Genomic DNA, 13932 nt, shown 5'->3' on the forward strand with positions numbered 1-13932 from the left:
ATTCGGGATAGTATTTTATCATCTAATGGAGGGTGCTATCGGTGCAATAAAGCAAGCTGATAAACTTGGTATCCAAATCTGATAACTATGCAAATTAAGTGAATCCACGAACCTCTTTCTCAAAACTCCATACATGTCATGCGAATCCTAAAACGTTTAACATTTCATTGATGTCGCGAGTTTACGTTGCGTGGACGAGTTTGTAAACAAACATGGCTGCTCCCATCATCAAAATTGGTGATTCAGTAAAATTTGATGACAGAGGTTTTGGAGTCGTTAATGCAGTAATTGACTTTGGAAACCATGAAACGGAGAACTTCGTTCAAATTGAAGGTACGGATTATGAGGCACGAGTGACAGGCTGTCGTCTAAGAAAGGTACCAACTAAGGATTTCAATCTATCCATCACCACAAAGAGGACTACGAATCGATTCCGTCAGATATCAGAAACTGATATTGATGAGGTGACTACCCGCAATGAAAATAGAAACACTACCAAGCAAACCCTTTTGTTGATCTTTTTAGACAGAAAGATCTTATTATAAGCACGAGTTATGTTTGCACTGTATTAGCGATTAGTCACAACCATATGCCGACGTCATGAACGACCTTCACCTTGGTGTACCGCTAAGTATTCTTACGCGAATGCTCGATTCTCTTCATATATAAATTCACGTACGATTTGCTTCTTTTTAAGAGTTATTTTAAGAATGATTATATGATAAGAGATTATTAACCGAGTGTGCGGAAACACACTCGGTTAATAATCACTATATACTTTGAAAACAAATGTGCAAATAAACAAATAAAATAAAAGATTCGGGTTAGAACTGGTCTTCAGTAACGCATGCTTGTCGTAAGAGGCGACTAACGGGATCGAGTGGTCAGGCTCGCTGAATTGGTTGACACGTGTCAGAACGTTGACAGAACATCAACAGCAAAGATCGATGCCCATGGTCTCAATCACTGGTTTGTCTGGTCCAGGCGCGATTGTTTGAAGGTCGCCGCCATATAGCTGGAATATCGCTGACTGCAGCATTAAACAACAATCAATAAAATCTGGAAGTTTTACAGAGCCAGCGGAAAGCTAGACGACCTAACAGATATCTTGTTTTTTTCCTGTTGGTATAATGCAATTACTGAATGGAACCACCGATCCTCCGCTCATCCGGCAGAGGCTCTAATAGACTAACGCTTAGTCCCTGAATATATATAATTTTGATAGTAACAAATAAACCCATTTAAATTGAAAAGGAGCCCCAGTGAGTTGGGAGATTCAGGAGGAAATCTAGACTTGCTTCATTTAGGGCTTTAGCGTTGTAGTGAGGGCTAGGCACGAGGGGGATAATGTGGTTCAGGGACTGTGAGACAGACTAACGCTCTATCATTAGGCTATCTGATTGTACTTCGATTCGCAGATATAATAAGCCGCACACGAGCATACACAGTCTGTGCATTGTTCCCTTTATGGGATGACTTACATTATATACTACCCATCAAAAGTTTAGACTCACTAGTGTAAATGTAGCCACTTACTTGTCCACTGTTCTAAACTAGCTTTTTGCAAAATATTCCATACTGTTTAAAGGTACTGTTTAGTTATGAACTGGTGTATTGTAAAACATATTCGTAACATTGAAAAGATTATTGTCATGAGTTCAGTAAATGATTAAAATCTGTGAAAATTGGCGAATTCTTAACAAAACTTTACACCAAAACGAATCTGTTCACATGCACGACATTTGCTCATGCCTTTCTCAATTTGAAGCATCATCCTTGTGCAATTCATCTGCATAAGGTTTTCAGTTGGTTCCCCCAAGTTGGTGGAGAAATTCATCTTCGATGTAACCACATACATATACATAACATATAGTGAGTGCTTTAAGTGAGTCTAAACTTTTGATGGGTAGTATATTTCAGACGATGATCTATATATGACTTGTGACACATCTACACAGGTGAAACCAAGCACCGAAGGAGCAGCATTCAGCACGATTTACATTAACGATCTAAGGGACTATGTCACATACCTGGTGGGGGAATCCCTAAGGGACACATGCTCATTGTTTTAGTAAAATATCTTAGAGAAACCAAGCACTGATTAAACCACTTTCAGCACTATTTCAGTTGATCAGCTGTCACTGGTTGAACACCAAAAATGGGCTTTATACATTGTACCCATGAGGGGATTGAACCCGGGTCCTCGGCATGATGAGCAAATGCTTTAACCACTGGGCTATCCCACCACCCAAATTCTTGAAGAGATATATACACCAATTAATCCAAGGAATGAGCCAGACACTTTAGGGACTGTTTCAGTTAAGCAGATGACACATTACTGGTGGAAGAAATTCCAGTGACACAGGTTCATTTTATAGATTTATACCATGAAACTAAGGAGTAACCATATGATGCTAACATATATTCATTGCAAATCCAAATCCAGCAATATTCCATGATCACCACAGTAACCTGTCATTTATCAAATCAGGAACTGTATCACTATAAAAGATGTCATTTTTATGAACACCTGAGGTTCTTATCACTCTAGCCATTCGGTTTCACACAATGTCAGGCCTGGCAAGGATTGCCATATCCACTGTGCCACCTCACTGCTTCTTAAGGCAGAAGAAGAGCATGACAAAACAAAGCAACAAACTCAGAAGTAACTGGATCCTTGTTTATTGTGTTGTTGTTACCTTATGAAAGATCTGTGGTAGAAAGAAATGGCATACAACTGTATATATACATGGTGAGCTAGTCCATCGCAACATATGAATACAAAATCTATTTAGTCAAACCCATTCATGCTAATCCACTGCTCGATATTGATACAGATACTTCTTCATTACAAACATGGGAAGAACAACTGCAATACCTTTCAAGTTCGGATGCACATTTTAACAATTCTCAATGCTGATTGGTCAGTTGAAACCACATGACATCACAGTTCTTTGTTCTTGAGAAAAATAGAATATGACATCATCCACTGTTCTTGGTGCACATTGAATACATTACAGCATCTGAGTGGGGGAGTGAGTTTAGTTTTACACTGATTTTAGCAATATTCCAGCAATACCACAGCAGGGACACCAGAAATGGGTTTCACATATTTTACTCATGGTGGGAATCGAACCCGGGACTTCAGCGTGACAAGCCAACGCTTTAACCACCAGGCTACCCCACCACCCTTATGTCATCAGAGAAACTGGCTGCTTTCAGATGAGTTTCTGTGTTGGGATGATATTTGATACTTTCAACTTTCAAATGTCCATAAGTATATGGAACAACCCACTTTATACTCAGAATTACTGGTACAGATTGTGACCATTGTTACTGAATCCAGTAAGTAGTTTGCAAAAGACTAAAGATCAACACCATTCATTCACCAGCGACAGAGAAACCGTAACTAATCATAGCTCATTTGTTGTAAAATATTTTATGTTGTTTTCTCTCTCTTTCCCCTTCCCAACCCACCCACACTCTCATACAGAGGATCAGTTGGAATATCCTCATCAAAGTTGAGTAGGAAAGACAAGATAGATCATCACATCTTGCAGTAACCGGTAAGTAAATTAAAACAGATTGTGAGGCTTATCATGAATGGTATCATTGCATAAACCAATCCAATACATATAGCACTTTATTCTTAATATACGATATTTCTGATACACTAAAACAGGAGGCTAACATGGTCAATATTACGAATACACAATGCCATATAGAAAGTGGGCAAATGTAACATATTATTTCCCCTTGTGGCTGAGTGGGTTAGATGGCTAACTTTATGTGCTGGTGATTAGGTGCCTGACTTGTAACTTGTAATAATAACTGCAGGTAAAATATATTTTATTATTCACATGCTATGTCATATCAGTCACTCCATTCACAGAACTTTCACCTGTATTTGTGGGGTAGTCTAGTGGTTAAAGCGTTTGCTTGCGATGCCAAAGACCCGGGTTTGATTCCACAAAGATAAAATGGTTGATCTCATTTTGTGATGTTGCTGGAATATTGCTAAAAGCAGTATTAAAGAATACTCTCTCACTTCCATATATGACAGAGAAATCCCATCAATAATGGAATCCGACAAATCTGTGGCTGAGAACATTCACTGTTTCATATAATCTGGGTACAAAGACTAGTGCTGGAGAAACTGATAGAATAATCAGTCAATCGATTGATCAGGCTTGCATCCACAATTATGGATTGTGTCGGGAGACTAATCGATATTCATGAACAAATAAAATCAAGTTAAACTTTATAAAGTATATTTCTTATTGATATGTTTGTTAAATTGAGACACTAACAACCGATGCAGTTTCCTGACTCGTAAAGCTGCAATATAAACAACATATTTGCATGCATATCTCAACAGGAAGTTCAGTCGATCATATTGATCGTAGTATCAATCACTGCTTGTTTCATTTGGATGTTATGATTGTGTAATGTTATTGCCGCTATGAGTTTTGTGGTGGGATTTACAGTTACAATCGATCATTGATCGATTGCTCTGATTATCGACCTTCATATTGTGAGAGATACCCAGCACTAATCAGACACAGCACAGAGCCAGGCACTCCAATCCCTAATCAGCTCTTACAACAAGGATGAAGAAAGGCATCAAATCTTGCATCCACACAACATTCAAACATCAAATGTCCTTGGATCATCTGTGATTGAGTGAGTGAGTTTAGTTTTACAACGCTTTTAGCAATATTCCAAGAATATCACTGTGGGGACACCAGAAATGGGTTTCACACATTGTACCCATGTGGGGAATCGAACCCGGGTCTTCAGCATGACCAGCAAATGCTTTAGCCACTAGGTTTCCCCACCGCCGCCATCTGTGATTGAGAGTTGATCGACAAAAAATCTGCCTACCTACATACACCACGTGAGAAAAGTTTGGAATAGAGCTGAAAGTTAAGAACATCCGATGTACATTGTTAGTAACTATATTAACGAGCAATTAAATATGGAAATAATTAGTCTGTATAACAATTATACTCAATAGTGACTGTTAATTTTAACTACATAATTCCTTTCCTATAAGATTTCATATTCTACAAGCAACATGGGGTTAAGATGTTTCCAGACAGTGGCTGGGTGTATCAGTTTTCAGACTCTGTCCCTTTGCACCTTTACTTCTGTTTGCATTCTCGTCTTGAGATTCAGAGATCCCCGATGATACTTGTTTTACAAATTTCACCGCTTCAACATGATTTTTCCCTGTTGTCAATTGTATGAGTTTCTTTGTTGTATTTCCTGAATGTCCTGTGTTAGAATCACTTTCTTCCACACTGTCACACTGAGAATTGTTCTCTAACAACTCTACTGCATCTGTGACACAATCTGCATCTGTGACACAATCTGCATCTGTTACGTAATCAGCATCTGTGACATGATCTGCCCCCATGCCCTTCCTTTGACCAGGCTGATCCTGGAGATGAACAGCATCACCAGGAACACGATCCCGTTTGTTGACCAGGAACACATCATTTTCTCCTCCCTCAATCTCTCGAGGTTCTTTGTCTGGATGCTTCGTATCCTCCTCCCCCTTCAATGGGACATACTTGTCCAGCAGGGGTAGAATTGTCCTTGCAAGTTGGGAGCCCTCAGCAGAGATGTGAAACAGCCGTTCCAGAGTTTTACAAAAGCAGGAAGTCATGGCTTCTGTTTTGTGGAAATGCTGAAAAATGTCCCCAACCACCTGTCCTAGAGGCACCAAGTCCAGATTAGCTGACTGAAACAAAACATGGATGATCTTAAAGAAAATCTTCAAATGTGAAAGCATTCTGTTAACAAGTTTTGCCCAAAATATCTCTGGCATGCAAAATTCTTCAAACTTGTGATTTTCTTTGTTCTGTTATTTTTCTAAATGCAAACATTTTACATAGAATGCACAGAAGCCACGCCCTCTACATTGACGCTAAATATCAGCCAAACAGCAACTTGAATTGCGAAACATTAAACATCGATTTGGGATTATTAACTGACATCTCCAAATAGAACAGTTATCAACATGGGCAGACTTGGGAATGCTGAGTTTGTAAAGTTAGTAGACTGGGTGAGTGAGTAAGTTTAGTTTTACGCCACACTCAGCAATATTCCAGCTATATGGCGGCAGTCTGTAAATAATCGAGTCTGGACCAGACAATCCAGGGATCAACAGCATGAACATCGATCTATGCAATTCGGATACGATGTGGTAGACTCGAACTACCAAGGTGCTACTAGTTGGCTGGCTTTCTGCACAACAAGAACGAACAATGTGTGCATGGGTAGTGGCACACCTGTGGTACAGATCTGAGAGATCTTCCACAACTAACTAACAAGAACCTACAATCACAGATTTCTTGCAAAGGGAATTGTGTGACCCCAGACAACTTGGCAACCCTTCCTACATTGTTCACCTGTGAGATCTTGATAACCCTATGGCAAGCATCCCTGAAAGTGGCTGGCTCGATAATCTTCTCCTCCAAGAGAGCAATGACAAACTGTGTGTAGCAGGACCTGACATGCTAAATAAAATACAAGATTTAATTATATATGGTAAACAGTAGACACATGCTTTCAAACCTTAGGCCTTCTACACAGGTAGTGATCACATATGTTCATACTTAAACATGCCTTTAAATAGAATTTATAGGACACTTACACTTCAGGCCCCCAACTGTGCATGCTAGTATTGATTGATTTACAGAGCAGGCCTGTCAAATATTGGTTCTTTTCCAGTCCAGGTTGACAAATATATGATGTTTTCTAGCCTGAGTAAACCGTTTGCACCAATAAACTTTTTCTGTGCTTCATGGGAGTTTTCACATGTAACCCACAATGCAAATACTGACATAGTTTACTGGGTCATCAGGCGCAGGAATAAATTGCCCATATCCTTAAAGATATGATCCCATCTACTGGAAAGCAGACAGCCAGCTATTTCATACAATGTCAGTACATGAAACTTTATTGTGAATTCCTCACTTATCTACATGCACATGATAGAAGAAGACAAAATGAAAGATTAAAAATTGACATCTGAGAACTATAGGTGTACCTGCGATTTGTGACTTTTGGACAAGCCGTTGATGACTCTGGCGTAACACAACCCATCAAACTCTGTCTCCTTTCCCAGCTGTAGCTTCCACAAACTGATGCACCTTGTACAGATGTCTGTAGACACAGTCCCTGGCCGTTCAAGCACTGGAGAAGGGGGAATAACTCTCAACACACAATAGGTAGGTCACAGATACGCTCAGTCTGTCCTGATGTGATTATACCTTAATGGTGAATCAGCAATATTGCAGCTTTTAACAGAGACCTGGCCCCGATTTCTCGAAACAAACTTATGTCAAAGTTTTGACTTAAGCTTGAGTTTTTACTCAAATTTGAGAAAACGCAGGAAAATGCATTTCCCGGAATGAACTGAAATCGATATTAAACTCAAAAATAGTAGACAATTTGAGTTAGGTGGATAGATTACTTAAGTTGTTTGGGCTTTTTTATTTTAAAAATGCAGTTAAAATTCACCTGTTTCAAATTGTCAAACTCAGTTTGAAATCCAGTGATTTATGCCAAAATTGACCTAAGACGAGATGAGACAAGACTTCATTATCCTTGAAGAAATTCTTATGCACACAATTTACAAAAATATACACAATAATTACATGTACAAAATGAATGCTGGTTACACACATATACACACAATAAAACTGATATGATTCAATACACATTAACCACATAGGTAAAGAGGCCGAATAATTCTAGTAGTTGTTGATGAAGATTCAAAACGTTTGTTGCATTCACGCATATTGAATGGTATGAAAGACTGTCAAGCTTTGTTTGTTTTGAGGGAAGGTCATCGAAATAGCAGCATATCGAAGGAAGTAGTTAAAAAAGGTGAGATAAAAAATGATTGTAAGGCTCTATGTGTTGGAAGAACAACTGTGTCAGTGTGATCTAACTGTGCATATTGTTCTATCTAAAAATCTTTGTCCATGTTTAGGTAAAACAATTTTACCCAGGTAACAAATAATTGCATATAAAGTATACATGGAATGACATATATTAAAAAGCACATTATATGTGACTTATTCATAATGAAAACATTCACATAGAACCCTCAATTACTTAACATGTGAGGACATTCTTTTAACCTTTGTAACTGAATAATATATCTGTCTGTCTGTCCATCTAATCATCAAGTCAAATCTGTATCCAGGTCATAAACATTAGCTGACCATTACACCATTAATCTTGTTTTAAACAAGATTCATTGTATGCTGATTGCTACCTTAAATATGACAAGCAGTTGCTTGCATCACACCATTAAGATATAACATGAATACTGATACTCTTTTAATGTGCTGGATGATTCAAGGTGACATTGCATTATAGTTAGTTATTAGTCTCAAAAGTGTCTTCATACAAAAGGCACAAGAAGACAAAGTCATCAATATCCCCCGCAATGGCAAAATACTCTTCATGATTATGTCTACGAGTTATGATTATGTCAAATATTTAGGTGTGTATATAGAAAAGTGGAAGGAGAGTATTGAAAGGTTTTTACAGTTCTGCTCCAGAAAGGAGCACTATCACCAATTTCAGTCTATGTCAAACTTGTTGCCATGGAAATGCCAAAAATATTTTATTCAGAAATCCAAAACTACCAAAAGGCACCAGTACACCACCAGATCTATGTATGTGCCAAGTTTGGTGAAGAAACATTTAATGGTTTTAGAGTTCTGCTCCGGAAAAGTGCACTACCACTAATTTCTGTTTTAGTCCAACTTGTTGCCATGGAAATGCCTAAAATATTTTATTCAGAATTCCAAAACTACCAAAAGGCACCAGTACACCACCAGATCTATCTATGTGCCAAGTTTGGTGGAGAAATATTGAACGGTTTTAGAGTTCTGCTCCGGAAAAGACAAATGTGCACGGACGGAGTCCATTTTAATATATAACACACCCCCCACCCCCCCGCCAAACGCGTTGCAGGGGATAATAATGTAATTTTTAGAGTAAAATTGATATTTTATACTTATCCTGACTCATGCTTTTTTGCTTGTCTTCTTCTTCTTGCGAACATAGTGGAACACTTGTATCTCCTTAATTGAAGCTCCCTTCAATGTAAAATCACTAATTGGTACTCACCACGAGTTGCCTCCCTTTGCCCTTTTGGCGGGAACAGGTGTCGCCACCCTCTGGCCTCATGCTTCACTCTCTCCTGATTTTGCGAGCCCAACACTTGAATTTACAGGGAAATCCAAAGTGTTATGTGGGGAGGATGGGAGGGCTTACCTCATGAGTCAGGATAAGTATAAAATATCAATTTTACTCTAAAAATTACATATTTTTCCTTATCCTGACTCATGCTTTTTGCTTGTAGAACTGACGGAACCGGAGGTGGGAAAACAGAATACTTTGGATTTATAATTAGTGATTTGAATAGATATAACTGTAATAACCCCTTACGGGAACTTCATGAAGGCATAGACTTAGGATATTTCCTCTATTATAAACCATAGGTTATATAATGCCATAACTGGGGTATTACATTAATAATATACTGAGATATATTACATAGATATAAATAATGAAATATAAAAGCGACTCTGCTAGAGACGCTGTACAACTGACCATAATATCAGGATAAGCTTAAGGCTGAATAACTTAAGCTAAGTATATACATAGCCCTAGAACTCCGTAGAGTTATAAGCTAGATAATGTATGTATACCATACATAATAATCTCTTGAGGGTAATTTTTAACGCCTACGAGGGACTGTCAGCTGCTGAGCGAGGACCAAGGGACCGAAATGGTGAATGCCAGATACGTCCTCGGTGGTGATATCTCTCAGATAGTGATTAGCAAACACCATGTTAGATTTCCAAAAGCATCCTTCCATAATTGTGTTCAATGAGCAGTTACCGTGTAGGGCGAGAGTGAAAGCCAATGCCCTGATCTCATGGGGATTTGATGCTGTTGGAGGGTCCAAGCCTGCTGCCTTGTAGGCACGAAGTATGACAGTCCTTATCCATATAGATATGGTGGTACGAGAGACTTCTGTCTGAGTTGTTGTCGACAAGGGGATGAATAATCGTTTGAGCAATCTATGCCTTGTTTTGGAACGTCGTAAATAGATTCTGAGAGCTCTGACTGGGCACAGCGATAAGTCTAGTGTATCTTGAGATCCGAGAATCGAAGATAGTGCCGGGACGTGGAATAACCTGTCTGGTTGACCTGGTAGTTGATTTTTGGCGATGAAATCCCATCTTAATCCCAGGTGCGCTGTGTTTTGATTGTCATCAAACTGTATCCTCTCATAATCTAGAGCGTGAATTTCGGACATTCTGGCTGCCGTGGCTAGAGATAACAGGAAAAGTGTTTTCTGTGAGAGAAATTCAAAGGTTGTCGATTCCAATGGTTCATAAGCCTCACTTGTGAGGTGTTGTAGCACTACATTCAGATCCCAAGCTGGGGCGTGGAACTTTCGCTTTTGGTCCTCCAATCGGAAAGCACGTAGTGAGGCCAGTAACTCTGGCGACTTAGTCAATTTGACACCCGTTCTCATCGTAGGCACAGAACTAAGCGCGGCAAGATATGTTGATAATGTCGAGCCTTTTAAATGTTTGTTTTGACGAAGGTAACACAAATAGTCTGCCACTTGAGGATGTGTAGCATCTCTCGCTGTAAATCCCTTATTTGCTGCATAATTTTCGAAACTGCCACTTGTCGTCGTACAAGTTTCGCGTAGAGTACCGTAAGGCAAGCGTGACCGCTTTTGCCGCCCTGGCAGAATATCCTCTCTTGTTTAAACACATTTTAATACAGTCCATACGTGAAGTTGGAATACTTCTGGGCTTCCGTGCACCTGTTTGGTGTGTGGATGTATTAACAGATTTGAGCTTGTGGAGACCTGGTTGTAGGCTTGTGTGCAGACCTGTGTGGTGATCGACGTGGTGATGTACACGGAGATCGGCGTGGTGAACGGCGAGGAGATCGTCTTGGTGATCTACGTCTGTGGGTTAACCTTCTCGGAGACCTGTGAGGGGAACGTTGATAGCTTCGCGAAGCTCTTGTGTAGTCCCTTGATGACTTTCTAGATGATGACGATCTGGGTTCAGGTGTCCTTCGCGAATGCCTTCGCGAAGCTTCCTCTGCGTCCGGTCCTGGGGAACGGTGATATGACCTTCGCGAAGGCTTCCGTGGAGGTCTGGTGGTCTGAGTCCGTGATTCGAGGATGACCGAAGAAGTGATGATCTCCGCTAAGGCCGAAGGCTGTACATCTGGGTCCTTCGCCGAGGTGGTCTCAGACTTCCTTCGCGAAGGTGGCTTGCCGTGGCTGCTACGCTGACGGGTGTGCCTCTGGGGTGTTGTTCACGTTGGAGCCTTCGCAAGGCTCGACCCTGGGTTGGCTGCTTCTCCAGTCTGTAGTGGCCTCCATCATGATCATGATTTGCCGCATCAGATCTTCTGGGATGGTCTGCGACGAAGTAGACGGTGCCCTCTCTGCGATGTTAACGGTGGGGCCCTCAAGGATCTCGTCTGACATCAGTGTAGAGGCATCAGGCTGCATGGTGATCTCTGCTGAAGTCACTGTAGCTGTCACCGGTCTCTTCTTGTGGCTTATGTCGGGGATGATGATCGGCTGGTCATCGTAGAGGCCCAATTCTGCGGCTGGAACGATCTCGGCTGAGAAAGTTCTTGACGACTTCGTAGATTTCCTTTGAGGATGACGCTGCCCTGGGGGTACGAAGTCTGCGTTGAGAAGACGTTGAGGCCCTCTTGGACTTTATCTGCGATGACGGGATGTCTGGGGAGGCCGGTCGCTTCTTAGAGGTGACGGACTGCATCCCACGCCCCTCTTCCGATGGGGTCTCTAGCAGAACACCAGACGGGAGGGGGTCGATCGACAGCAGCTGACTGGATGGGAATTCGATGTATCGCCATGTCTAAACCTTGTTTATGGATCTATCTGCAGCACGCCTCAAGACGCAAAGATGGTATTTATTAAAGGCAGAATTAGTTAAATTAATGCAGTAACTGCAACGTGAATCAAACGCACAAGGCGTAGAACAACTAGGGCATACTACATGCGGATCGGAAGCGGAAAAACGTAATCTACAAATAGTACAGATTTTCATCAACGTAATACTAGCTGAACAATCACGAACTCAGGTGAATAAACAGTAGAAATACGATTAATTATCAATACAAATTAATGAAGAATACTAGCTATACCTTTATAGTAAACTATAAGAGGTAACTAACTAAGAAAAATCAAAGGATATAGTGTGTAAGGAGACACAGGCGCTCTCACATCCTGCTCACTGGGCGAAGAAGGAGAGAGTGAAGCATGAGGCCAGAGGGTGGCGACACCTGTTCCCGCCAAAAGGGCAAAGGGAGGCAACTCGTGGTGAGTACCAATTAGTGATTTTACATTGAAGGGAGCTTCAATTAAGGAGATACAAGCGTTCCACTATGTTCGCAAGAAGAAGACAAGCAAAAAAGCATGAGTCAGGATAAGGAAAAATAGTGCTTGTTTAGACATTTATATCCAGACTTACCAGCTGTGAGAGCTAGGTTGAAGATCAGTTGAGCTAAGGATTTGACAACAAGTGGCACAAGATCCTGAAACAAATATTGAACAAGCTGAAGAACTGTTTTGTATGTTGTTTAACGGCACACTTGGCAATATGGTGGCAGTCTGTAAATAATCAAGTCTGGAGAAGAACAGGAGCAGAGTTTCATAGATGTCACCAGCATTCTTTTGTTCTCCATACATTTACTGACAGACCACAGGATCCTGGTTCAGCTAAGGTCCAAAACTCTGTACAGCAAAATGTGGCACCTCAGACCAGTTAACCAGCCCAATCTTCCATAAATAATGACAACAAATATACAGTGTTAGTAAATGAATACAGAAAAAGGTCATTCTTTCATTCCCTTCTGTTTCAACAAACATCCCACTTTGGCCCAGTCCTACCTGTCTCTCCACCAGGGCTGTGTTCGACTCAGAAAGCAGGTCCAGACAGCTGGGCAGGTCAAACTGGGTGGAGGTGGACAGCAGTAGACATCTTATCATATCCTGCAACAGATGGTCAGCTATATAGTCTGTTTGCAGTGAAAACGTACCGATGAATTTCACTCTAAATAAAAAAGTAAATTGATTAAAGCGAACTTAAGATTGCGAATCCTCATAATTTTACTTTGCCAATTGAACATTCAAATTTCAGAATTTTATTCAACTTAGGATAAAAGTTGTTTAACAAACGATCATAGTTTCAAATCGCTATTATTGGTTTGTATTACAAGGGGTTATGCACTTTAGATGAAACACCAAGAACAAGTAGGGTTGGTCTAAGTTAACACTCATTACGTACAGCACGTGCATTTGTTTCACTGTTCCATCTACTGTTCCATCTATTTACCCCCTTGTAATACAAACCAATAATAGCGATTTGAAACTATGATCATTTGCTAAACAACTTTTATCCTAAGTTGAATAAAATTCTGAGATTTAAATGTTCATTTGGCAAGGTAAAATTATGAGGATTCGCAATCTTAATTTCATATAATTTGATTTACCGATTTGTTTAAGGTGAAATTCATCGGTACGTTTTCACTGCAAACAGACTATAGTAAATGCCACTCAAACACGTTATAGTAAATGAGTCGGTGAATGTTACCGCAGTAAGCTATAGTGAGCTATACTGGGTATATCATAATATCATCACTATTTCACAACAGCCTGATAACCTAGGGTGGATAAGGCAAAGGATATTTTCTCATAGACATGAGATTTACAATGCGTTTACATCTAAATGACACTTATCAGTCTATAATCAACAGGAAAGCTACTTCAAACTTAAAAATAGAAAAACCCAGAAAAGCTGTATCAAGTGTATATCAACAAAATAGTTATGA

At 40.2% G+C, this 13932-nt stretch overlaps 1 protein-coding gene across 1 annotated transcript in view; it reads right to left on the bottom strand.

Annotated features, from left to right (window-relative positions):
• Positions 1–5050: 5050 nt before the first annotated feature.
• The window catches only part of LOC124289889 (codanin-1-like), a 53752-nt gene continuing 44870 nt past the window's right edge, over positions 5051–13932 (bottom strand). The window contains exons 24-28 of the mRNA XM_046726561.1: positions 12992–13093; positions 12573–12636; positions 7058–7203; positions 6417–6524; positions 5051–5746 (exon numbers count right to left, since the gene is read on the bottom strand). Coding sequence (XP_046582517.1) covers positions 5084–5746; positions 6417–6524; positions 7058–7203; positions 12573–12636; positions 12992–13093 — 1083 coding nt within the window. The 3' untranslated portion in view covers positions 5051–5083. The remainder of the gene's footprint in view (positions 5747–6416; positions 6525–7057; positions 7204–12572; positions 12637–12991; positions 13094–13932) is intronic.

This window comes from Haliotis rubra, unplaced genomic scaffold (genome assembly GCF_003918875.1).
Source record: "Haliotis rubra isolate DU_JTF1 unplaced genomic scaffold, ASM391887v1 Scf450, whole genome shotgun sequence".
Taxonomy (NCBI): Eukaryota; Metazoa; Mollusca; class Gastropoda; order Lepetellida; family Haliotidae; genus Haliotis; species Haliotis rubra.